The sequence below is a fragment of the Eubalaena glacialis genome, chromosome 4, assembly GCF_028564815.1.
Source record: "Eubalaena glacialis isolate mEubGla1 chromosome 4, mEubGla1.1.hap2.+ XY, whole genome shotgun sequence".
NCBI lineage: Eukaryota > Metazoa > Chordata > Mammalia > Artiodactyla > Balaenidae > Eubalaena > Eubalaena glacialis.
Genome location: NC_083719.1, coordinates 53,565,345 through 53,593,160, shown reverse-complemented (window position 1 = coordinate 53,593,160; position 27,816 = coordinate 53,565,345). Strand labels below are relative to the sequence as shown.

Below are 27,816 nucleotides of genomic sequence, written 5' to 3'. Positions count from 1 at the left end.
GTAAAATGAGCAGGCTGCATAGAATGTCTGCCAAAAGCCTCACCCAAATACTCTACAGAACCATTTCTGTCTGGGTAAAGACAATGGACTCCCTGAAGCTTCAAATGATGTGGAGAAAAGAAGTAATTCGGAGGAGGATCCTTCAAACTCCACCTGGAAATGATGAGCAAGAAGGAAAATGTCTTGGATGGGCTCCTTTTCTCATAAGTTACTCCTCACTTATCTCATTATTAAGGGACAACAGGTTTGAACTCTCAGGTTAGGAAATTCTCAAATAATTAATAATTTACCTAAAGAGCCATCATCATTAGAAGTGTGTAATAGGTTGTAGGAGGCTGTCCTGAAACAAATGCAATGATCAACTAATAATAATAATGATTATTATTATTATTTAATATTATTATTATTTAATAATAATAATTTACTTGAAAAGCTATCAGTCATAGTAAAGTACATCCAGTAGTCTGTTTCCTAAACAAGGGGTTATCTGAGATGCATTTTTCACTAGTGATTTTCATTGTCTCCAAAAAATGAACTCGAAGGGGACTAGGACACCCTATATTCCTGCTGGACCAATATGTCAGAGTGATCCACTTACATAAATCTTAAGTATATTCAATCTCAGTTTAACCAATATTCACATTTTCCTCTTAAGCGTTCAACTAGGAATTCATCTTTCTTTGAAGTGTGTACATCTTTGTCTTCTCATTGTATCCATCTTTTCCCTTCACTCACAAAATCACACATTTGTGGGGTCTCTGGTTAAACATTCTTTTTTTTTTTTAATCTTTACTCCTTTTTCTCTCTCCTCTTTTCTCTGGCCGTCTAGTTCTTCCTTCCCTGTACAGTAAAAAGCTGTCTTAGCCCCACTCCACATAACCAACTCGAGGAATAACCTGGTACTCTTATTCCCACTGTACAACAAACTGACAAGGGAGCTGGCTGGCTGGATGCCTACTGCTTTCCGCAGAGGCTAGGCATCCTCTTCAGGATTCCCAGACACTTGGGCTCCCACCAGCTGGGTTAATTTCTACACCTGTTCTTCTGGCTAGGCTTGATATCATGACTGACTAATTGAAACAAATATTTAAACTGATGAAACACGAGTGTGAAAAGAGAAAGCACTGTTGTTTATAAGAAAACTGAGTGGAATGCTTGGGAAAGCACTGATAAATGTGAGTTACTAAATAAAATTCCTATTGATTTAGTATGAGTGAGAAGATTCCAAACGTTGAGAAAATAATAAAAATCTAGGCAGACCGCTTCCAGTTCTTGCTTCACCTGTAAAAAAGCTAAAAGTGGGAAACAAACAACATAGTACCGTCAGCCCTACATAGCCACAGCTTCTGCACCCTCAGATTCAATCAACTGAGGATTGAAAAATATTAAAAAAAAAAAAAAAAAAATCCAGAAAACTGCATGAAGCAAAACTTGAATTTGCCACACTGGCAACTATCGATATTTACACAGCATTTACATTGTATTAGATATTATAAGTAATCTAGAGATGATTTAAAATATATGAGAGGATGCCATTTTATATAAGGGACATGAGTATCTGTGGATTTCGGTATCTGAGGGGGGTCCTGGAACCAATACCCCTCGGATACCAAGGAATGACTGTATAAGTATTGTTTATACTGGCTGTCTTATAAAGGGCTTACATCGAAAGGCTAGTCAATTTACATACATTTAAGTTAAATTAAAATGTTTAAAGTACATATCATTTTTTGGTGATTTCCTACTTCAACTTTTTCATTTACCAACTACTCATTCTTTCTGAATCAGATTAAAGGCTACAACAATTTTTTTCTTTTTCCAATTACTGATGGGATAAAATCAAGATCCAAAGACACTTGAGCTTCTCCTAATCAGAAGCTGATAGCAGGACAGAGAGATTCAAAGGGAGCACAGAAAAGAACTTGGCCTCCCCTTACATATATGAGACAAGCATTGGCAGATATTGTCATGAAGAGGGATTCTTGAGATACAGAATCTGTTTTTTAAAATGAACTTTAGAATTGAAAATGTTAAAAGGAAAAAGCCAGTATCTTTCTATAAGCACTTGCCTATTCTTGAGAGTCAACTGGAATACAGCTCACTTTCTATCACTTCTTTCAATATTTAATATTGAGTAAGTTTAGGGCTGAGACCCTCCAGACATATGATATTGTGAACTTCACTTTTGGACTATCAGTAGGCTGCCATTTCGATTTTCAACCAAGCTGCACCATTTCTTACATAAATAACTGCTCCTCAATATGTTTGAGAACAACAGGAAGTGAAGGAAAAAGAATAGGGTTGTACATGATTTTATGAAAGAACAAAAGAGAAAGATACCTCAGACCCAATTTGACCAGTACCTACACTAGGTACTGTGTAAAAAGGCCTTCAATCTTTATGCTTAGATTTTCAATTCATAAAATTTGACTTGACTTTCTGTTTTCCCTTGCTATTGTACTTAAAATAATCAGGTAATCCTTAGGGAAATTTACCTAAACCAGTTGAAATTAATCCTATAGGTAGCTTGGGATACCATTTCCTCAGAAGAAACATATCTCGCTGAAGTTGCAAAAGTCAACTAGACCTAATTAGAATTCCCTGTAGCTGCATTTTTGTTTGTTTTGTTTATGTTATGTTTTTACATTTCTGTACTGCTTGGGAAATATTATTTCTAATGCTGAAATGTGTTTATTTAGTAATGTGTGTTGTCTCTCACATACTCCTTTCCTCCCTTCTTATAAATTGCTGTTCTAAATCTACTCAAGTCAGCAGAGAGTGAGGCAGAGGGAGAGAGAGGGGGGGAGGCAGAGGCTGAAAAAGAGAGAGAGAGACAAACAGAGCGGGACAGACAGACATCTAACACTGCTAAGCAGAGCTACAAACTGCCCAAGGTTATAAAACTAGACTGAACTGATTTGGCCCCCATTTCTCTGTTTTCTGGCCTCAAGGGTTGCTTTCTTTGAAAAGGCTTCTGTGTCTCTTTTCCTACACTGACCTGCCCTGTGAAATAGGAAGACCCAAGGGTGGGAGGTGATGCATGGGGAGGGGCAGCCAGGGGAGCCAAGCATCACTCCACTCACGCAGAACTGAGGCGGGGGAAGGGAGAAATGCAATCGGAAGCAGGCAGGATCTAGAGCAGAATGAATCAGTCCTACTGGGAGTGTGAACGTCTCATGCATATAAAATTATGCATGAATCTGAGAGCCTGATACATGAATCCCTGTGAGCAGATCCGCATGTGGGAAGGAGAGTGCAAGTGTTAGGGGGAAGCTGAGGGGAAAGGCTATCAAGAGGGAGCATCCGTCAACTTGCACACCTCGTCTGTCTCTCAGGTAAATGACCCTGTCCTTTGAGGGTTAAAAAAAGCAGAAAGGGCAGCAAGGCTAGAAAGCAATGTGAAGTGGGGAAGAAGCGTTGTGCCTCTCAAATTTAGCTTTCTTACTTTAAAAAATTTTAGGTCAATCTTATTCTTCTACTTCGAAAACATTCGAAATTGTTATTTAAAAATCTAGGTGGAAGCGCTCAATGGAAGAAGGATTTCTATACCCCAATTAAGATGGCTAAAAGTTATAAACGATATTCAGAGGGAGAAAAGAGCTCTGCTTGCAGTCAGAGTATGTGTGACCAGGCTTGGGAGCCTCTTTCTCCACATCTAAGTGGAAGTGACATCAACACCTCACAAGGGCTTGTGAGAAGAGAACAAATAAAGAGAATAGAGAGACTAGTCCAGTGCCTGGCACACAGTAGGTGTTCGCTTTCTACAAAGTGCTAAGTTGGCATGAAGGGAGGTGCAACTTCCAGTCAGGATCTGAAACCTGTTAAACAGAGAAGGAAATTGGGTGCTTCTCAAATTGGCAAATTGGCTTTATATCATGAATTGCCACTAAGTAGGATGTTGAGAAAACCATGACGTGTTATAGCTCTCTCGAATGAAAGGGTTAGTTTCCAGCATAATCAGTATTTGAAAAGTCACAGAACAGGTGTCACTCTAAGTCACTGATGTGAGCGAGGGACTCGGTTACAGGGATGCCCAAGAAAGCCTCAAACGGCTCCAATTCATGGACCTACGTGATCCATCTGTTCAGCCAATTCACAGAAGCCCACTATCAGCATCCTCATCAGGTGGGCAAATGGGCGTAGCTCCATTCAAATTTTAAGTTAAAAATAATTAAATCGTAGAGGAAATCTGTCAGAAATGTAACGAGAGATTAACTTGGAGAAGAGCAAAAGAGAAAAAAAAAAAGTTTTGGCTGATCGGCAGAGGCTCCCACAGGCAGCTTGTAAGCCCATTAATGACTTGGCCTGCGTCCTGGGTGTTTACTGATTCACAGCTTGTTTAACTTCTTGTATATTCCCAACCATTCCCCAAAGTGTGATATACCTCATCTACTATACAGTGGTTTAATTGCACTACAAATGAGTTTACTCATCCAATTAGAACTCCAAATACTGCTAAGATATATGCCCAAATTTTATAAAAGTGGTGCTTCATAGACAACCCTATGCCAGAATTCCACCAGCAATAAAATTCAGCAGTGCTCAAACCCACAGATCCCTTAAATCAAAGTTCAGTCTTTTCCCTAATCAAACAAGAAATCCTCAGATGATCTCCAGAACTAAAAAGGACTAAAAGCCAATAATATATAAACAAAACCCACAAACAACTGCATGCTAAAACAATCTTCTTAGGTAGAAGAGTTTCAGTGAGGTCCTCAAAAGGAATAAAATATTGTAAAAATAAAACATCAGAAAGCATTTATAAGCCACATATGCCATTTGACATAATCCTGAAAACAAATCAGTGAAGCATAGAAAGCACTCACAAATATTTAAGTTCTTCACTAAGTTAATGGTGTGGAAAATATTAGAGGTGAAAAAAACACCATAAGGAGAAACATCCCTTGTGGCGTAACAAAAATCGATTCTATCTCATCTGCTGTGTGTGTTATAAATGGCAATAAATGTCTACGGGATTGTTTATTGCTCTCCACCTACAGATGGAATTGGGATTAATACTTAATTAAACTAGAGTTCTGGGCTGTCTAAAATGGATCAGGACATAGTTTGTGTATTAATTACTCTTCCAAACTATTAGTAACTCAGAGGGATCTTGTCAGTATTGACCTTATGCCCTGAGAGGGAAACCGTGTATCTATAAAAATGAATCAAGGAAGGGGCACCACTAATGTGGTCAGACTATAGCATAGAGTTCAACTGAAAAAAAAAATCCTGGTGTTATATAAAGACTAAAAGAAGTGTATTGCTTTAAATTTTCAATCAGCCTTCTTATTAAAGTATTACTCTCCCAAGGTTGACTGCTGGTCAGACAGGAAGTACTGGCTAATTCTCAAGTAGAAATGCTATAAATGAAGTTATATATATTCAGATATATATATCCAGATGTGTATGTGTATCTACATAAAAACAGGCATATACAAAAATTTTCCCTTACTTTAGAAATTTTTACTTTCTAAAGTCTTCCTCTCCCACGCTCTAAAACAACCCCCAGGTCACTTGAAATGTTTTCTGGTTGGGTATCCAATGAAAAATGATTTGGGCTTCACCTGATAACCATCAATGAAGGAGCAGTGACCTGAAAACTCAAGTCCCCAACAACATCTATTTGGCATAAGATCAATGTGAAGAATATATTTCTCAGGTGTGTTAAAATATAATAGAGAGTTTTCCTGAATTACTCACCCATAGGCTCCATTGCTAATCAATTTAATCGTCTCAAAATCACTTTCCCGAGGTTTCCTTCGAAGTTTCAGGGAAGCATTAGAGCTCTTGGAGACAAAATATGTATGTTAAAAAATAGCTCAGAATTTAAGAAAATGATTTTAGCAGCAAAATAACTAATATTTGAATTGCATGCTCTATTGTTTAATATGTTAAAGTGCAGTATTCTAGCCAAAGGAACCTGGGGGACAGCTTTAAAGCTCAATTTTCCACAGCAGTGCTGATAAACTACTCCTCATGACTGGCTCAGTTTCATTTAAGTGAACATCATTTCCAGGAGATAGAGGCACCACGTTTTTGAAAATTCCTGATTTTTAATTTACCTCCGTAAACAATTCAGGTGAGCCTCACCCTAGTCTTTTAAAGTTTTAAGATTTAAGTCCAAAATGCCAAACCTTAATTCTAGTTTCAGTCAATCAGAAAAGAATGGGCTGGAGTGGCTCTATACGGGTTAGTGGATCATGTGGCTTCTCTGCCACTGACCAGAGCGTGTCTATTTCATTCCTGTGGCAACCTTTCCTGTTTGGAAGAGGTAGTTGGCAACAAATGAGACAGCCAGGCAGAGCATGCCTGTCTTTCTTTACTTCCATCCACCGTAAGTCTTACTTACCGTGGTTTAGACACCAATTTTCAAAACGATAGCTCTTTAAAAAGTTTAGTTCAAAGGACACGAATAAACAAAATTTTTTCTTTTTTTTTTACAAAATTTTCTCATGCCCCATGTATTTTAGCACTGAGAGGGGGTTAACAGTCATTTTGCTCCCTCTGCAGAGACCAGAATCCCCTTCCCATAATTTTGGAAGAAACCCCATGACTCTGAGGTATGTGCCATCCTCCCCCACTCAGTGCTGGCACCTGCCCACTCGGCTGCCCCACCACCTTTGGAAGATTTAGACCGAGCTTCCCACTGTCCTCAGTGCCTGCATTCTCTCACCATCCTGAGTGACTTCCGTGTCTACACAGATAACTCAGCCAACAACCTGGCCTCTGGCTACCTGACCTCCTCAATTCAACCAGCTCCTTTCTCTGTTTCTCCTTGGCCTCTGGCCATAGGACCTGGGTCTACTCATCACCTGCCAACACCCCACCTCAGAAAACATAATCCAGGACTGGGCCCCCTTACTTCTTCAGCTACCCCACTCTGACTGCTCTCCACAGCTCCAGCTACAAGGCCCTGAACCAGCCCTCTTGTCTCATTAACTCTTCCTCACCCGAGTGACCTCACCTATGCCTATGGATGACTCCTAAGTCACCTAGACCATCCACCAAAAACTCTCCCTCTGAGGGCCGGAAGATCCCACACCTTATGTACAATTGACTGCTTGATGGCTCTCCTTGGATGTCTCAAAGGAACCTTAGCTTCAGCTCATTCAAAATTATGGCAGTTATGATGAAACTAACAAAAACAGCTATCCTTTATTTAGCATATGTGAAGCTGTCCTAACCATTTTACACAGACTACTTTACTTAATCTTTTATATCTATTTTACAGTTGAGGAAACTGAGGCACAGAGAGATTTTTTTTTCCCCAAGCTAGTAAGAAGTGAAGCCAGCTCTGAAATCTGGAAACCTGACTCCAGAGCTTGGGTTTTTAAGCCCCCAGGCTACACAGCTGCCCCTCTTTCCTGACCACCCCCAATGCTGGGGGTGGTCCATCCTGGTTCCTCTTCTGCTATTCACAATTAGGAAGAATGGCACCAGCATCCAGGACCTCTCATCTGTGTCACTGCTGCAGACTTTCAAATGGCCTCCCCAGGGTCACGCCAGCTGGCTTTCCTCACCCCATCTACTTCCTACACTGCAATCAGTGTGATTTTTTTTCACGTCATTACTCTGTTTGGGTCATCTCCCTATCTACTCCTCCTCATCCTCCAGACACATACATTTCCTCCACAGTTCAACAGCTTCCCACTGTTCTTTGACAGAAACAATTTGACAAAGATGAACAGCAAGCACGTCTGTGTCCAGTTTTTACCTGAGCTCTCTAGGCTGCACGGTCTCCCTCACTCTTAAGCCTTCAGATATACTCTCTCCCTTGTGTCACATGATAGTCCCTTGGCCTGGAATGTTCCCTCTGCCCCTTCTCATCCTAGTAACTTCTCACATCTCAAGTGTCCTTTCCTTAGGAGATCTTTCTGGACTGGTAAATCTCTTTATGTTATGAAGGTAAATCTCTTTAATGTTATGTTCCAGGAGCACATGGCCCTTTTTCTTTATAGATCTTATTCAAGTTTCTCATTTTGATTTTTTCTGCATGATTTCTCTTTATTAATTTGTTTCTCTTTGAAGAGAGGGGCTAAAATGGTATGCCTGGTGCCTTGCATATAGAAGCACAATAAATATGTGTTGAACAAATAAAGTAATTAACACAGCCAAAATCTCCAGATGCTAATAAACAGAAAAACCAACATCATATTTCATCGAGAAAGATACTTACATTCACTGATTCGTCTGTTTCTGGTGTTTCTGCTGTCCCACTATCATAGTTTCCCAGCTGAGCCATTTCTAAATTAAAAAAAAAAAAAAAAAAAAGTAAGTTTAAGAGAAATAGGACAATTGTAACTAGACAAGAGTACTCTGCTAAAACAAAAGAAGCACAATTTCTCCAATATTAAAAAAAGAAGAATTTACTCTATACTCCAATGTACACATGAGAAAATCTTAAATCCAAAATGGCAAGAACCAACAACTGATATTGATATTTTGAAATCGTTCATTTCATGCCCTTTTTCCTAGAACTCCATTTCTTATGAACACATAGACACAGCTAGTTAGAGCTGGGCCTCTGCTCATGTTAGCAGGATTCACTGGCTGACACAATCACCACAGCTTGGAAAGGGTTTGGGGGCTCAGTGATTATGCTTGTAATCAGATACTCAAGAGAGGTAAGTTTCCCAGGCTCTGACAGGCATCAGAGATGCACTGACTACAGCTCAGAGATGAGTCTCAAGTTGTCATGAGCATCCCTTGCTCCATTCCTTCACGTCCACTGAGAGCTAGCCCTCCTAGTATATAAGAATCCGCAACTTGTCAGAAAGGAAGCAATAGTAGTTGTTAAGAGGAGTTTGGAGTTGAAAAGACTCGAGTTGTCACCACTAAGAGCACTTACTAGTGGCTTTTTAACCTTGGGTTCTTCCTCTGTAAGATGGGAACAATATTGTTTATCTCTTGGAGTTTTTTATGAGTATCACGTGTGATAATGCATGTAAAGCTCTTAGCATGTTGACTAACAAAAATTAAGTGCTCACTGAATGTTGATTGTTATTTATTACCATTAATTATATCATGTAAAGTAGTCAGTCTTAGGCTGGATGCCACATGCTTGACACCAGGTAAATTCTACCCTAGTGGTCTAGTTAAGAGACAAAGCATTTCATTGTTCAACCTACTTTGGAATGCATTCTTAAGTCTATATAAGTAAATGAGAAAACCTAATTATTTTACCGTTCATTTTGATTTTTATCAAACAATGCACACTTAAGAAAAAACAAAACATGTTTTATTAGAAAAAAAAGAACATGAAAAAATTTTCTCCGAAACTTTAGAAGCGGGTTATCGCTAAGTGGCAGGATCACAGGTAATTTGAATTTTCTAATTTTTGAAAATCGAACGTGTATAATAAAAAGTTACAGTTTTTAGTTACATATTTTTGTGTGCATCTAATATTATTTCTTAGGCTCTCAGAATTTTATGTATTCATGTTCTTATAAATATAATCATCCTTTTTTGGGAGAGATTACCCATAAAACACATGAAGCAAAGCAACAATGGAGTGTTGTCTTTAGAGAAAAATTAACTCCAGAAACTAAAATAACTGGAGATTGACACTATCCCAGTTTACTTACAGAGGAAGTTCAGGAATTAAAAATGAGCTCAGTACAAACTGTGTGCTTTCTTGGTGTCATTCAAATGACCTCAACGTCCTATGTGACTAGCACTTTAGATTTATAGACTAGGAGGTAGACTATAATGTATTCAGTTGGAGGGGCTCAAAGGGGCAATTTTACTATTATTTATTTATTAAGCATTATTACATCTTAGGTGCAGAGGTGAACTCATATAATCCTAAAAACAACCCTATGAATAGGTACCATTATCCAGTTTTTATGGAAAACACTGAGGCACAAAGAAGCTCATCACAGTGTGATCAAGGTCACACAGTCTGCACTGACACTCTGGGTAGTCCCGCTCCAGACTCTCACTCTTAACCTTTCAAAGGTCAGGCTTTAGGTCTGCTGGTGTCCATGATGACAAGAAGGGAAACAAATGTAGATCAGAGTTTGCAATAATCACATTTTAAGTGATTAGAGCAAACAGATTAAAAGTTACCCTCAGATCTGAATCAAGAAAATTAAGTGTTCAAAGTTAAAAACAACTCCCAGTGATAGATTTGTATAATTAAAAATGAAACTTGTCAAAAATCACTATTAAAATGTTTTAAAGACAATAAAGGCATATAAATGGGCCTCAGATTATTCACCTACCAAAGGTTCAGCCTACAGTGATATTTACTACCAGGTAAGAAAACTGTGAAGAGCTCACTCAGTCTACAATTCAAAGGCTGACACAACTAACTCTGCCGGCGTGAAGAGTCACCGTAATATACTTTGACAGTCTCCCCCACTCCAATTACTTTCATAAAAAAACAAATTAAAAGATGGTTCTGTTTTAAATAGAGTTTCTGCTAAATAACTATTATCTGGGAAATACATGTTATTTGTAAGCAGTGGGTAGTAATGGAATGGAACCGAGAGTCAGCTTTTGAAGCAGGAAGCTAAGGCATCATTTTGTAATGCCTGAAGAGATTTTTAAAACTCATCTAAATACCATTAAACATCTGCCCTTTTTATTTCAGTGATTTAAACCATTTCTGAAGACTCATGATTCAAAAAGGTAAAAATGGTAATTTAAAAGCTATGGGGAAAAATCTCTCCCCAGGGAACTTTTCAGAAAAGCAGCCACCAGACTCTGATAAGTGATGAATCTGCTGTGGTATTGCTTTCAGTACAGTATAAATTTATCTGGCATTATCTCCCAGTAAGGCATGCATCATTTCACTGGAAGCAAAGATTTGATGGCCATAAGAGCAAATAAAGCAGGGGAAATAGGAGAGCAGGCAGAGAGCAGCAGGTTCCCTGGCTGTAGATGGGAAAATATCTGCCAACAGTTAGCCTCATCACAAACAATTTAGCATATAACACTTTGCAAATTCAACTTAATGAACCAGGAAGACAATTTTGAATAAAGGACTCTATGATTGTTTTTGAGTCTTTTCAGGCAGTATATAACCTAAGTGTTTTAAATGACAATCCCAAACAATAATGAACAGGAAAAGGTGGTGGAAGGAGTGGTTTCCCAATATCACATTTGAAAAAAAATCACTAACAGGGTGTTTCCTCTTCTCTGCATTTAATAGCATTAGACCTATTTTTTTTTTATTTGAATCAACCAGAAATCCTTGTATAAGTTCTAAAAAGCATTTCTCCCCGACTGGCTCTCCAGTATATTACTATTTTTCATACCTTTTTGAGACAAGTAAGTAAAAATAGATTTACAAACACTGAACCTGATTTAAAGTTAATCATCAGTCATCAGTTATCTGACTCCCAAATTACATTTAAATGTCACTTTTAAATTAAATGTAATTAATTGATTTACCAACATTTTCAAAATGTGCACCCTTGAGAAGAATCCAAAGGAGCTCTGCAAGAGAAAAAAATACCCCCAGAGAAGATGGAAATCTAAACCCTTCTTGGATGCTCTGGAATTGTTAGGCTGATAAGACTCTAGGATTTCAAGGTCTCTTCCCTACTCTAGTTAAACACAAAATTCAACATATAGTTCTTTCCTTTAAATCACAATTGGTCCCCAAATTTGGCCTTTTCAATAGATAGAGCCAAAACATGAGGAAAAAATAAAGACTTGCCACTAAGTTTTTCCATGAGGTCACGGTGCCTAAGCAAGTAAAAGTTTAGCCCAACCAGGGTACTCACCTTCCAGAGGATCCTTATTGAGACCCAGCTGGCTAATGATGTACCTGGGAATGTCAGTTTTAATACCCTGTCCTTCTTTTGCATGGCCTTCTGCTGCTTCTAATAGGTAGTAAAATTCTTCAGGATCAAATTCCTAGCAGAAGACAAACAGAGATGGATACTTCTTCGAGCCAAAATTGTCTGCAGTTTTATTACATAAACCCCATTCACAGTAAAATTGCTGGATATACATGGTAATAAGTTATTTATACAGAAAGAAGGCAGATGGATTACTTCATTTAAAAAGCATACAATTTTCAGTTCATATTCAAAGTCTAATCATATTCTAAGACAATACATTTAAATACTTGGTAACTCAAAGATAATTTCCATTTCCAACCTCCTTGTAAAGTGACTTTGAAGGTACTAGGCTCCACTTAAGATATCTATCTTATTGAAAATGAACAGGTTGGAATTTTTAATTGTGCCGTTTTAGTAAAATTTTAAAAATCTGTGAATCTAATCCAGAAGATTCAGTTTCTCTCTCTATACAAATAGCCACAAAAGAAGTAATGTTAGGATGCATTTTTCTCAAAGGTTTTGTAGGAAACTCCCTTGGTACAGAGGTGTCCAAAAATATTAGAAAGAAAAATCCCCAAATTTTATCACCAAGCTCTAAAATTAAGTTATTAATATTCACATAATGTAAACATTAAGAAAGAAAAATATGAAATTAGTACTTCCAGTTACCTCTGTCTTCAGTAAAAATTTGGGAACATGTTTTTCCTAAGCATTTTACTTTATTTTGCTGTCTGTTGCTTCTAGTATGTAATAAAAATCTTAGGATCACATCACTCTAGACGGATGCCGCGGATTTACGTGTTGTAAACAATTATAGATTAAAAGCACAGTTACTGTTTTCAGTTCTATTTCCTAGATCCTCCCATTCCCAGAATTTTTCTCATTTTGATTAGTGCCCCATATAGGCAACTGTGGAATCTCAGTATTTCACCTGAGAATTACTCAAGCATTTCTAAAGGCCATATGAAAAAGCATGCTACAAAGGGAGTAAAGCCAAACCAATGTCCACGTTCAGTACCCTTTACATAAACCTACAACCAGAGACAAGGCAAGCCTGGGACTACAGGCCTAAGATGACTGGTTGCGGGAAACATTCCCTAAAACTCTCAAACTCCAGTTTCATTTGAGCTTTAAACATCATGGAAAGCAGGAACATCTTCAAATCTACTTCTAAGCTCACTTGTTTCTATCTTCGATAGGCTACATGTACTTTTACTGTTTCTCTTCTGATTAAGAGTGATTGCTGTAAAAAAAAGTCATTTCCCCTTTTAAGGCAACATCTCTCTTAGCATGTCTTCTGCCGTCCAGAGAAGCAAGTTTTGATGCTAAATGGTATTTTCCCCCAAATTGAACAACTGCAGGGAAGTACAAGCCTGTGGTGCATAATTCAAAAGGTACAACAGGAAGAGCAGGAAAAACTCCGTCTTCTGCCTGCATCTGCCAGTCACACACGTGTGGTTCTCCCCGGAGGCATCCTGTGTATTTTTCTTTCCCTTTATCCTTCCAGAGACACTCAGTGTTGAATGATGCTTTTGATTCTGTGATTCCAAGGGTCCCGGCCATTGATGGAAAGGCTTCCTCCACCACACACCTACCTTTCTCCTCCAGACTCACCTTCCACCACATCTCACTCTGCACAGGTATATGTTTACGGGGCTGTAAACATTTCACTGTTATAGAAAACTATGAATCTTAATTAAAATAAGAGCAAAACCAAAGCAATATCACCATGTCTGTACATATGTGTACGTAAAATTCTGAAAAGCTGTATTGTACTCAGTGTTATAAATAACTATTAGCGAAACTTAAAAGTGAGTTTTGACACTGCATTAAGCCCCATAAAACTATTCTTATGTTCGAAGCTTCGTCTTTGTTCAGTGTTGACTGAAATCTCAATCAAAATTACATAAAATAAAGCAAAGATTTTAAAACAGGAAAATGGTCACTGACTAAAGAAAGTATAATTGATAAAACAAACTAATCTTGGAAAGTCTCATTCCTTTAGGTCTGGATAAGGCCATACTGTATTCTCCAAATGGACTGCTGACTAGCACTTATTTCGAACATGCCACATTTTAAAAGTAACAATTATAACCACAGGTCACCGTATATCGTATCTCTGATTTCCCTCTCTCTGCATCTTGGCACCTCCAAAAAAGTGGGGTACAGTGAGTGTTCTAAATGAGCTACAACATAGAAATTATGCTGAGGTAAAGTCAAGCACATTATTTCATGATCATTTTGTAGGTTTGACCAGACTGTGATACAACTATCTCTTAACACAACACAAGTCCTAGAACTTTTACTGAAAACCAGACAAGGAAAAGCACACACGGCTGTTGTCATCAACCTTCACGTGTTGCTGTTTCTCTTGACTCTTTCTATTTAGCTCTGTCTTTGAAGCCAAATGCAACTGGAGCTTTCTGGTGGTCCCTGCTTTCCCACAGTTAACAATAAATAGCAAAATCACCTTGAGGGGCAACTCACCAGGCACTCTAATAACCGAGCAGGACGGGCAATAACAATTAGGATCTTTCGAACTAGCTGTTTAATAAATGCCAATTCTCCACTTTCTGAACGATCATGAGCCTACGAGGAAGCAGTGAAAAGAATGATGAGACAGAGTTGCTCCCCTAAATGGGAAAGAAAATCAGCAAAGCATGCTAATTAGATAACTGCAAATATCCAAAAATTAAGCGACTTAGAAAATACTTTTAAAAGATTGATAAGCAAACATTATCTCTACATAAATGGACACTATTAAACGTCTATATCTATCTACAAACTGGCTCTATCAGCTAAATTTTAATTGCAAAACTTTGATTTATTCTCTGTGTTAAAAATCAAATATTAGGGCTCTCAGCGTGAACCATGAGTGAAGTAGACATTAAAAGTTTATGACACATTGAGTACATGGTACAAGTAGAGTGGGCAGCTGATGAGGAACCTTGATTTTCCAGATGTAACTTCTCAAATGTATGAAATGGCTAACATAGTGAAGGACTGATTTTGTTAACCTGGGCATTTAATACATTCATGAAATATGTTTTATATATACAACACTATTAGCCTGTAAGTTAGTTATTTCATAATATGTAAGAAGTTGTACACTGCTTATTTCAAATGTTAGGTGAATACTGTTTATACCTGGATACATACGTATGAATTTGATTTCACATAATGAATAAATAATACCTAGATACTCAACTCAGTAAAATTTAACTGACTCAAAATCTTCTAAAATTTTATTTTACATGTTGCCTAACATGTGAAATCTAAGCACAAAAGATGTCCTGAGGACAGAACTTAGTTTATTAACAGTCATTTTAATTTTCAATATTTTTTGAAGAAATGATGTAAATCTGTATCAAGGCAGATATAAAACCAAAGTTTTAAAAGTTTAAATATAAACTTCTACACATGCTCACTTTCAGGCTTTCTTAATTTTTATGATTTGCTTTCCTTCAAGGATTAAAAAAAGTATCAAGGTGATGTTGGTGCAATAGAATATAATTTCATAGATATGGTAATAAACATTTAAAGTCATTTTTGAAGGTGCTTTATTCTGACAAGAACTAGCCTGCCCATAAAAAGAAGTGTCAGACCAAATCTATGAAAAATGATTATACTTAGAAGTAGTATGTTTACTAAATTTAAGTCATTAAACCAAGGCAACTTTCCAAAATGTAGGTAGAGAAACCATATACAGGAAAAGCCAAAAAGCTAACGTTTTAAAGAAAAAACACAGAGAAAATGACCACTGGTGAATAACTGTACAATAGAATGTGTTTAAAGACAGCCAACTGTTAACTATAACTATAGGTTCTAGTAACCAGTAAGGATGTCAGGACACATATGAGGAGACATACATAATACTTAAACTGTCTTTAAGTTTTCTTTTCATTTTTTGTTTTGTAACAAAAACGGATTTAGGAAGATACAGTGAATGCCAAGAAATAAGGTTATATGTCTTTTTTATAGTTTATCCTTAATCAAAACTAAACAGAAAACCTTAAAGATGAAGCAAAAAAACCCACCTAACTTCTGGATTGATAATCCTCTTACTATAATAATTACTGCTTTATAAATTAAGGCATATAAAGAAAATCTAAAAAGCCTAAACATGTTTTGGTGGTCTCTTCAAGGAGAAACAAGATCTTTATATCTTAAAAAATTAAAAATAGCTCAGATTAGACAAATTCCATTTCAGAAATTGTAAAAATAATCAGTTCATTCCAACTTCTTACTTCTGAGAATTATCAGCTGCAACCAAGGCCAAAACATGCAATGAGTTATACTAACACAAATACTATTTTGTCTACTATCAATAGGGGAGATGGGAACTTTGTTGAAACACCAAACAAAACCACACACTCAGCATGAGAAGAGAAATAGTTTAGTGGCTGCCGGCAGCAAGCTCCAGCATTCCTGGATTCCCTGTGTTTGTACTTTAAGTGTTGGCCAGTATAAAAAATACTGAGACTAAGATTTGAGAGTAGGTTATAGCTTCCTGTGCATTTTATTTTCTTTGGCTAAATACACCTAAGTGAAGAAAAGAATGGAGACATAAAAGCTTTCCTCTGGAATTGACCTAGACCTCAGGACTTTAAAAAGGCATCAGTTAAATCAAGCTACTCAACCTCAGGGGGACTTGGCCTGAGTGTGCAAAGGATTGACAATGGGAACAGTGGCGGGGAGACAGGCTAGGCAGGCACACAATGTCATGGCTGGGAACTGACAATAATTGCATCGACGGGAAGGCAAAGCCAGGCCTCACAATGTGATTCTATCCAAAGGAGCAAGTTCCCCTGCGACCTGTTAGCTCCAAACTCTGGAAGGACATTGTGAATGTGATTCTGAAGACAGTTTTAATTTTCACAAAAGGACTGAAGGAAAATGTTTATCTGTGAAAATAAACAAGAAAACATCCTTATTCAAACCTGACAATGCTCTTTATGTTACACACGTATACATGCTTCTCTGCCCAAGAGAGAAATTTCTCTAAAAGTCAACAATGTTAATCTATTACATGGTGCATTCAGATGATTTTTGAAACCCTAAGTTTTTTTAGTTGCCATGAAACAACCTGCCGAGTCTATCATACAGAAACAAAATTAAGTGGGGGATTTCAATGTAAATAGCTTCAGCTTTGGGTTCTACCCTTTTCAGGGAATGCCTGTGAAGGAATGAACCACAGAACTTAACCAGTAATTATGGTAATAGCCTGGGACTGAACTATGTAATTAAGGAAGAAGTATCTCACAGAGGTAAATTAATTTTCATCATAATTTATAGTAGAATTGGTCCATGACAAATTGGAAATTGACAACAAAACCTGAAGACAATGTGTTCATCCAAAGACAGCCTGAGAAACATTCCCTTAGAGAGCTGCAAGAGGTTGAAATGTGAGAAATGGGAACAGAGCATAGAAAACTGTTGGGAGGTTTAGAATGGGAAAGGGAGGAAAAATGGTGGCTGCTAGTCAGAGAGGGATCACCTCATCTTGCCACAGCTAAATTCAGTATGCGCAAGGACAGATGGATTTCTAGAAAATTAGGATGCCAATATTTTCCTTCAGTTCCATGCAATTATTTACACAGTCATGCTTAGAGAAAACCACCTACGATTTTATTTACATGGGCATAATGTATGCGGATGGGATACAGAAATACAATATATCCAAATATATTGGCTAAATAGGTTTTACTTGTAGGCTGTGGCTGATCAATTTCAGTCAGGACAGCAATATTATGCATTAATTGCATTCCACTATACACACTCCCTTCCTGTCCTGGGTGTTATCAGGAGCTAGGACTGAAAGTGTTAGGCCTGGAAGGGGCCTGTGTTTATCTGTCATTTTAGAAATTGGATATTTTGTTAGAAGAAAAACTGACACTAATGAAAATATAAGTTGCCGTTTACTACCCAACACCACCTGCAGGTTAATTAATAGGATACATGGCCTGGAAGAAGCCAGCAATTTTCATTTAGCTTTTCCAGATATTAGAACTAGATAGCATCATAAAATAATGTACATACACTCAGGCAATTTCTAACTTTATGGTTAAGGAGGGAAAAAAAAAATCACTGCTTCAAAATCCTTCACAATCCACTTATCCTAGAGCCATAGATTGTTGGGACCCAAGGTTCCTGTAAAGGTTATTAACATTAACTTTCTATTACTCTAAATGTTGACCAGAATCAATTCACAGCAAGTAGCGATCAATTTTTTTTTTTTCTTCTTCCTCTTCGCTTCCCTGGAATATGAACTCTGTCTCATGGCTAAAACTTGCTGAGCAAATGCTCTCATAAAATTTTTCTTGTTTCAGGGGAAAAGCAAAACAAATCAGAAAACGTTATAAGGTGTAGGGTCTATACCTCCTGTAGCAACTTATCTAATTTGTGCTGTAATTCAATGAAGTATCGTGAGGTGATGAGACCCTGGTGGGATTTATCCAAGCAATCACGAGCCAGTTCAATAATCTGATGGTGAGTGAAACTAAGCACTCCATCTGCGAGGGGGAGGACGTGGTCCGGAGAGTAGCTGGTGATTATTTCCTTTAGGCGCTCTTCCATCTGAGCTGTAGCCTATTTAGAGACGACAGGCACACACGGATGTAATACAAGGAAACATATATGTAAATAACTCAATAGTCACATTTATCTAGCATTTACAGAGACCTCCACAAGTTATTAAATAGAATTCTAGAAATTAAATTTAAAAGAAGCCTCCCTTCTGTAAGATACTATAATGGTACATATATATCATTATACCTTTGTCAAAACCCTCAGAATATACCACACAACAGAGAATCCCAATGTAAACAATGGACTTTGGGTGATTACAATGTGTCAGTATAGGTTCATCGATTATAACAAATAGACCACTCTTGGGCTGGGGCGGGGGATGTTGATGGGAGGGGGTTGTGCATGGGCAGGGTCAGGAGCATTTGGGAACTCTGTACTTTCTGTTCAATTTTGCCATGAACCTAAAAAATAAAGTCTATTTGGAAAAAAAAAAGAAAGAAGAAGAAGCAGCAGCAGCAGCAGCCTCACCATGTAGGAAAAAGATCTGAGGTATATAGGAGAAACTGAATCTCCCAGGGTGATAATTACTTTTTTCCTCTACCCTATCAAATGTAAAGTGGTACATGTAAGCTTCTCCAAATAACTCAGTATCTGTGAATCGTTGTGCTCTCATTTCAGATCTTGGGCTCTTTCAGATAGATTGCCAAAAATATCAAATATTGTAGCTCTGTTTTTACCTATTCGAAAATCAGGATCATTGCTGGAGTTCCACAGGGTGGGCCAAGAGTTTGTTCCTTTGGCTGTGTTTTAATGTACTAGGAACAAGCATCCTCTACCATCTTTACTCACACTTCAAAAAGCTACATCATGGGCAAATGGCCAAGGGGATTCCCTTGGTAACATAAATCTAAAATTTCCTTCCCAACTTTTATTTCATTCTCTGGGATTCCCGATTGCCTAATCAATGTTCCTTGCCTGCATTAATTGTATATGCTGGGAGACTCCCTCTGTCTCCTGTTCCCTTCTAAAATCCTAACCAGTATTAACTAGTATAGTCAGGATCTATTTCCCTGGTGAACAAGTGACATGTGATAAATGGCTAAAATGGCTGTAATCAATGACATCAATGTTGGGTTCATTACAAATAATAAGTACTCTACTCCTGATTTATGAAGCCAAAGATTTCCTTTTGCTCTATTGCCTAGGGTTACAAAGGTGATGGGGGAGGGACAGGAACAGAACGGAGAAATTGCTTCTCCCACACGTGTAGGAACACGCTGGTGGAAAAGCTGTGGAGACGAGGTGACGGGAGCTCCTTGCAGCCAGGGCATCCGGCAACAACCCTTCGCCAAGGCCTCTCTGGCTCAGTCCAAATTGCTGGTCTAACAGGGAACACTGCAACTGGACCTTTCCTTCTAAGTTAAGAGGGTTAGACGTATGACTGCTAAAGAGATTGGAAGCCACAGAAAAGAAAAATCAGGCGAAAAAAGTAAAAGACTTTCGTGACACATACCAATTTACAGGCTTCTGAGGAAGAAAAACAATTTCTGCTTGACCGTACAGCAGCAGGCCCAGAACACGGGCAGAAGGAGAACCAGGGTCCAGAGGCCTTTCAAAGCTGGCGCTCTCTGGAGTACCTCACCAGACTCACCCAGTGGGTAGGACAACCAGCAGGATGCACGTTACAGCCAGTTCAGCCCACGGAATGTGTGGCTAGTTCTCGGCAGCTTTTAAAAATGTTTAGTGATTTTATCTTTCTAAAGAAGGCTATGGTGCTATTTTATAAAGAGAGTCATGAATGGACTGGACCATTACTTCCCACGACAAACACCTTACAGACGCTAAACCTAGGTTGCCCATTTGTTTAGATGCTAGGCATCTTCAATTCAACTCATTACCTTTGGGAATCTTTCCTTGTAGACATGGTTCATCATAATTATTTCATGGTCACAGCAGGCGGGAGAGCGTCCAGGGCTGCAAGCAAAGCAAATTACCCTTTTAAACTTGCCACAGCATGAAATGAAAATAAGCTTTTCATTTATAAACAATTGGTTGCATCAAAAGTCCTATGCAGTCTTTGTAAGAAAAGTATATTAGGTAATAAACGACAAAATCAGTCATTAGCACACACGCACACATACATACTCACAAACGCACAGAAACCCCGAATAGTGTTCATAAAGAAAGCTCCAGAAGTGGAATGCTGCAAATTAATTATAGCTACAATATAAAGGTTCAGAAAACGTTCTTAAATTGCGATTATATTTTGTAGGTAGCATGCGTTTGCGTGGTTCTAGAAACCAATTAATGAACTGCAATATAAAAGAAGACAGGGTAGCTACAAACAGCAACATCTAGGGCACGCTGAACTGTATAATTTCACACTTTCATCATACACCTGCGCTCTGCCACGTACCACTGAAGAGGTTTAAGAGTTTTCCACGGCACAGGTGTCACCACTGAAATCCATGTTCTGGCCTGGCAAATATTTATTTGGGATGCTGAGGAAGGCATTGCGTACAGTACGAAACACAGGCATACAACTCTGTGTTTTCTCTATTTCAACAGTAGGTGCCTGCTCCTTCCTAGTGGTATACAGTCAGGCAATTTCAGTGTGAGTTTATATATTCCTCAGAGGACATAGCTGCTTGCAGTAGATAGCCTAGGAACTCCTTTCATAAAACCAAAAATGGCACCCATGTGGTAAAATACGATGAATGAATATGTATTGAATGAATACAGCTCGAAATGAATTCGTAAAACTGGTCTTTTATTCCATATCTCAAAATAATCTAACACAATCATGCCATGTAGCTGCATTTACTATATGACACTAAATAAGAAGGGTACAAAGGGAAAACCCTTCTCAGAAAACTCTGATGCTCAACTGAACACCTGACAAACTATGTTTTACAATAAACCTTAATATATCAAAGAGGACCAGTTCTACAGCATGAAGATCTCATACTGTGGAGGACCTGAAGAAGGACTACCCTGCTCCCCTTGCAGAGAAGGGCCTGTTGTCCAGCTGCTGGGATTGCAGAAGGCTTCAGGTGCCAGTCCCTTCAGGGATGGCCTCAGCTACAGAGCCCCCTCACCCAAGGCCATGTCCTACCCAGGGTACCACATCCCAGGACTGAGGCAGGGATATAAAGGAAGGGCCATTTGGCCCAGAGGGACAGCTCTGATGGGTCGTATCATCCCTAGAGCTCCCTGTGGGGTTGGCTGCAGCTGTCAGGTCTGCACTGCAGCTAGATTTCTCCCTCTGCCCAATCCTGCTTCCTCCCCACCTCCCACAGATGTACTTCCCAAGCACTCCCTAATAAACATCCTGGTCTCTGTGTTAGAGTCTGCTTCCTGAAGAGCCAAACTGTGATATACGTAATTTTTTGAGACAAGGCCAAAACAAAACTGGCTCTGCTCAATGTCAAATGGACTACATACGGTACCCACAAAATACAAGGGATACAAACTCCTAACAATTTGCTCATAATCCTGGAGAAAGTAAGACTTGTGATGGGAAGAAAGAATGAAAGATCTGGGTGGCTTTTCGTAAAGTGGAATCTGAATTCCACATGTGAACCTGAACGTGCTGTCCTTCCTTTTCAGCCAAGCCTCTCCCTCGTAAAATATTAATTGATGTAGCACCATAATTAGATGGTCTTGAAATTTCCAATGGCTCGAAGTTTCTCTAGGTGGTCCCTGTAGTCCATCATGGTTACTGCTACCACAGCAATTAGCAAATTGTAAGAATTTAAAAGAAAAATACTAAGATGCCTTTCAATGGTAATTCACAATATCACGTGTAGATGGAAAACTATATATAGTAGTTCATAAATTAATTAACACATATATGAATTACAAGACCAAAAGTCTTCCCTTGAAATGGTTGAAAAGAGATTATCCAACTCACTGAAATTTTTCAATCAGGGCTACAAACCTCAGACTTCGGGAACGGGGGCGCATGGGTGTATTCCTGCATCTGTTCTCTGTGGTGATGCTTTCGGTGGTACAAAAATGTTTTGATAAGAAGTGTAATTCATCTGGTGTTGGTTGATATGGTAACTGATGCAACTTCTCCTGGGAGGAGCAGGATGACTAAAACAAACCAAAGTGAGGTTTTACGACTATCTCAAAAAGAAATTCTTTAAATGAATATGAGATCACAGCATTAAATTTTGTTATATCACCATTTTATACTACATCCTTTCCATGTTATAATTACAATAGCTAGTGCCTCAATGTATACCTTGATGTTGTCTCTGGGAGGTCAAAATGGCTTCCATATTTCATCTCATTTGTCTATAAGATACTTTCCCAAAACAAAGCTTACTCTCTGGAGAAAACCCAGGCTCTGAAAATGGATAGGACTCAGTCAAAGCCACAGCAAGAAAGTGACAATTGGAGTAAGAATTTAGGTTCATTAAATGACAGATTAGTTCACATGGTACCCTTGCTTCTACCACTCGCCACAAACACTGTGACTTTTAGGTAAGTAACATAAAATGAATTCTGTGATGTATGGTCATAAATAGGTAAAGGGATCTCTCTTTACAAATCATGCTATCCTTTGATGCAATTTCTATCAATATGTGTCCTGGGTAAAAAGGGGAGGGGATAAAGTAGATACTTGTCTTACTAATGCCATTGTTTTAAAAATTGGAATTTTCTCTTTCTGTCTTCTTTGGCTTAGGCTTCTTTTGTTAAAAAAAAAAAAACCTTCAATGGTGGTGAGTTTTTTATCCCTTGAATATAGATTTGCTCTTTGAAAATTGTCACTCACCACTTGGAGCAAAGTAAGGTAGAAAAGGTGAATATGGCTAAATAACGTTGCTTTTAATCAATCTGAGAAATATAATTATACAGCAAAGTGACTGCTTTTTTTGTTTGTTTTTATTGAGAGGTGAACTCTTTAAGCATTCTAACAAAAGAGATGAGAAATGTCTGAGTAATGGAAACACAGGTAGAATAAGCATATTTTGAAAGATATCCCTCATTTGAATATTCCATTCTAGCAGGGTTTTTTTATTTAAAAAAAAAAAAAACCTGCCACACTAAGAGCACACTTCATAAACACTGTAGCATCACAATGCAGTAACTAGAAATTAATTACTAAAGCTTAAAAGTATCCTTATACCTTGAAATTATAAAACACCTTCTAAGTACATACTGAGATAAACAGCACTTTTTACAGTGTAATGAGATTATTTTATAAACTATAAAAATGAGAACACTACTAGAAAGACTTATGAGGTAAACCAAAGCTCTATTCACAAAGTACAGGTATAGTCTTAAATACTGTCACTACAAAGAAAGAAATAAAACACACATAAACTAAGTCAACTCAAGAGATCAGTAAAAGAATAAGAAAATCAATGCCAGCAGAAGAGAAGCAGCAGCGATAAAAGCAAAGATGATGAAATGAGCAAATAGAAAAACAGAATTAAGGATTTGTACATATGTCTCAAAGGTAAAGCAATGTCCACAATTCTGAAGCCAAGAATTCAAAACCCCAAAACCCAGAAGTTTGTTCGTAAGTATACAGTAATCCTTTTTGGTGGCAAAGCATTAATTGAACTGATGCAAAGCTATTTAAAATATGTTTAATCCACTTAGTATGAATGTTGATTCAGGTTGCTGTAGAAATATTAATGTAGTTGATTCTGAGCTGCTGACCCAGTTGCTGCAGAGCTGTTACGTACAGTACAGGGAGGATTATGTTACCTTTCTAAAATGTGAAAGTTAATTCCAAAAACACACCAGGCTCAAGAGTTTCACATAAGGTGCTACGGACCCGTGCTTGCATGGCAAGGACACAAGCTACTTCAGCAGGGTGGTTCCCTCTGTGGAGTGAGGGAAGAGAAAGGGAATGGGTGCGAGGGACTTTAGTTGTATTTTAATGTTTAATTTATTTAAAAAGTTTATTTAACAAAAAGCTGTAGCAAATATAACAAAATATTAACACGTGCTAACTCTAAGACGAAAATTTTGTGGTTATACCATATACATAACCATATAACTGAACTCCATAGGGAATGTGCTCTGGGCTTACTGATGGGGATATGTTAAAATGAATGAGGAGGTGGGATAAGTAAGTATTAGAGAAGTGAGAGGCAAGGGGCTTCTCTGGGGAGAAAGCTTCTCTCCTCTCAGTTGGAACAAACAAGGTGTAAATGGGAAAAGGGTGACACCGAACCCAAGCGACGCCGAGATGAGTTTATGGAACTGGGAACAACTGTAGGCTCTCCAAATGGCCCGGGGATTCAAAAGGTACCAAACAGGGCCCCAAAAGTGAGTCAATAATGGACAACAGAGAAGTCCAGGGGTCAGTTTCAGCAGAGGTCAGGAACTCAGAGGAGAACTTGTGAGTCCAACAGAGGCTGCAGGTGTCATCCTCAGGACCTCATATACTTACTGAAAAGATAATTCCACTGGTCAACGCATCCTTGGAACAGCACTTTTACTAGAGTTTCAAGAATTAGTTTGGGAATTTCCCAATAAACTGAGTCCCATGACTTTATATTTCTAGTATGTTCTCTAAGTGTGGTGCCAGTGAGTCTCATCATCCAACTAGTTTGCATATGACTTCTGACTACATCAAAAATCAAATCCACTTTCAAAGAGTGAAGATTTACAGAAAAAAACTGTGCTTTTAGTTCTCAAGGCAATTAGAAGAGTTCTCCCAAAATGTTCTGAGTAATGGTATCATTCAAATAAACATTTAGTCTCTCAAGATAACCATTTTGCAAGGGACAGTATCCATATGCATGTGTAATTTTCCACTTGTTATTTATTAAAAGTAATATTATTTTATAGTCATACCTCATATTTATAGGTATTTATTTTCGTATTTCCATTCTTTCCCTCAGCAGAAAATAATTCATCTGGTAAGAAATACATGGGAGATATCCTCCTACTGCTTCAATTCCATATTACTTATATTCAAATTAAAAATTATGTTCTGAATATTATCTTGGAAAAGCTCCGCAAATTAATTTTAACTACAAAATTTGAAGTTAAGAGAAGCTGCAATCGTAAATATTCTGTGGAAGGACTGATTAACTTCACATAGCCAAATCTTTCCACTTTCAGAATAGAGCATTTTAACACTTGCGAATTTTGCAGTTTCCGTAATATCCAAGGGATCAAGACATGGCGTTTACCTTTCAGTGTTAGCAACTCTGGAATTCAGCTAACAACAATTATCTGTAAAACTTAAGCTGCATTTTCAAAGTGTTTGTAACTTATTTGTACATATTCTGTGTTTTCATCTTAAGAAACAACTAAAATGCATTTCTAATTAGCTAAATCACAACCAGTTAACCCAGAAAATGAGACTCTAAGAGTGATTCAGGTTAGATTTAGAAAAGAAGAAAATGCAACTCCTAAGCAGTTTTGCACAATGTTCGCCCTAATATTTGAAGGGCAAGAACATAAAGAAACTGGGGGAAATGAGAAGCAGCATTTTAGATTTTCAATTAGCATTTTTATCAATAACCAATAAGGAGAAAAAATAGCCGAACTTCTGGGCAACAGCACCTACACTCCACAAATTTAACAGTTCCTTTGGTCTTTTGGTTAAAAGGTTAATTTTGAAAGTTAAAATTTGATTTTGAAGGGAAAAATAGGAATAAGAGATCAACAATTATATGATACTACCTTCTTCAATAAAATAAACACTTAAGAGAAAAACTGCCCTACCTCTGGGCAGAAGCTGTTAGAAACACAGAATACATGTGTGTGACTAAAAATTGTCTCAGGAAGCTTTCTCTTTAGGCATATACGCAAGTCAGGGACAGCAGTGATTCCATTATGACAGATGGCCAGGTCAGATTTATTAATTATCAGGTTTGTTTTAAGAAATACCTTGTAAATTCCTTAAAAAAAAAGCCAAGCGCCTAGAACCCTTACTTATATTCTTATTGCTACGACAAGGGGGTTAGTAGACAGCCCTTCGGTTCATTCTCTGTGCCTCAGAGTTTTGATCCATAAAATGATGACAATAATGACAACCACATTATGAGGTATGTTTCTACAATTAAACAAGCCAATGCGTTGTAAGTAGTGAGACTAGTACCTAACACATAATAAGTATTTATAAAAATATAATTTCCAAAGTAATTTGTACCAAATGGGGTCCAATTCTATGTAGCTCACCTTTGCTTTTTAGATTCACTTTTTAAAATAACGTATGATTTACTAGAGATGGAAAGAAGAAAGATCCCGTGCTCTCCCGTATTTTTCTTGCAAAAGAGAAATTTCTGTATCCAAACTATAATAAAACTTGACTGAAGGGCAAAGCAAGGTGATATAGTAAAAATAAAAAGGATTTAGAGTCAAGGAACATGATACACGTTTGGGGCATGGGGAGGATTCAATGAGAGTATGTACGAGTAAGCCACAGACCAAAGAGACAAGTACTCTGTTTACTGGTGGTTGGGTTCTAATCGGAGACACTTAGGAGTCTAGGGAAGAACACCACTTAAAATTTGAAAATTATTTTTTTGCTTTTTGGTCAATCAATTTCAGCATTCATTTTCACACTGTGGCGGCCCATGCTTTCAACATCTAAAATATGTGTATAACTGAGTCACTTTGCTGTACAGCAGAAATTAACACAACACTGTAAATCAACTATACTTCAATTTTAAAAAAGTAAAATAAATAAATAAATAAAGCTCTGTGGAGACAAATATCCCACAACATCACTAATTTAAACTGAGAAAGCATGTATCTGACCCACTGAATCACTTCTAGTAATTGCTAGGGCTCCTGTTGAAATGTTGTAGTTTGCGGCAAGAGTATCCTTCTTCCTCTATCCTATTTTCATGGTTTCATCTTGTCTCTTTATTGATCTTAATCTACTACTAAGTTCTTTTAATCTCTCCTTAAAAGAAAGTTCTTATCCAGAAGGCACAGATTTAAGGCTTGCCATTTTTTTTCCTTTGAATGAGCAAAACTAAAAACACAAAACGAAACTCTGCATCTAAGCCACACAAGAAAAAAACGACCCAGGCCATCAAAGTTTAATGGCATTTTCAGTACTAATATCACTGGCGTGGAACCAAAGCAATGAAACCAGATTATGTTTCCTCCTCCCACCCAAAACACCAAATGGTATGAAAAAGAAAGCTCCCAGTCTCCTCCCAACTGGTGATCCGGGGACTCACTCAACTTGTGCATCATAGTTTAAAAGCTTGCAGCAAAAAGTATGTCCTTTTAATGTTTGTCAGCTCATCATTTGATGTGTTGCCTACTCTGAGGGGCAGACATGCAGAATTTATCCTCTCCTTCCTATCAGGAAGCACCCAGAGAAAGCACTGCGTGTGTAAGAGCTCTGGGGTGTGAGAGAGGAAAAGTCGGGCACTTACAGAGACCGTGGAGCTGGGCGTGTTTGTCCCATAGCCAGAGGAGGGGAGAGAAGCCAAGGACCAGCGGCGTCCATCAGTCCTGGTGAGAAAGTGAGATTAGTTTAGGCCAACACTGGAGTACG

The 27,816-nt window shown here is 38.0% G+C and overlaps 1 protein-coding gene across 7 annotated transcripts in view; it reads right to left on the bottom strand.

The window, feature by feature from the left end:
* The window catches only part of MAST4 (microtubule associated serine/threonine kinase family member 4), a 563,146-nt gene that overhangs the window by 40,283 nt on the left and 495,047 nt on the right, over positions 1-27,816 (bottom strand). For all 7 annotated transcript variants that reach the window (XM_061189315.1, XM_061189320.1, XM_061189316.1 and 4 more), the window contains 8 exons: positions 27,695-27,773; positions 22,264-22,421; positions 20,222-20,297; positions 18,174-18,383; positions 14,283-14,384; positions 11,736-11,868; positions 8,180-8,247; positions 5,704-5,789 (listed from right to left, as the gene is read on the bottom strand). In XM_061189315.1, the coding sequence (XP_061045298.1) occupies positions 5,704-5,789; positions 8,180-8,247; positions 11,736-11,868; positions 14,283-14,384; positions 18,174-18,383; positions 20,222-20,297; positions 22,264-22,421; positions 27,695-27,773 (912 nt within the window). The remainder of the gene's footprint in view (positions 1-5,703; positions 5,790-8,179; positions 8,248-11,735; positions 11,869-14,282; positions 14,385-18,173; positions 18,384-20,221; positions 20,298-22,263; positions 22,422-27,694; positions 27,774-27,816) is intronic.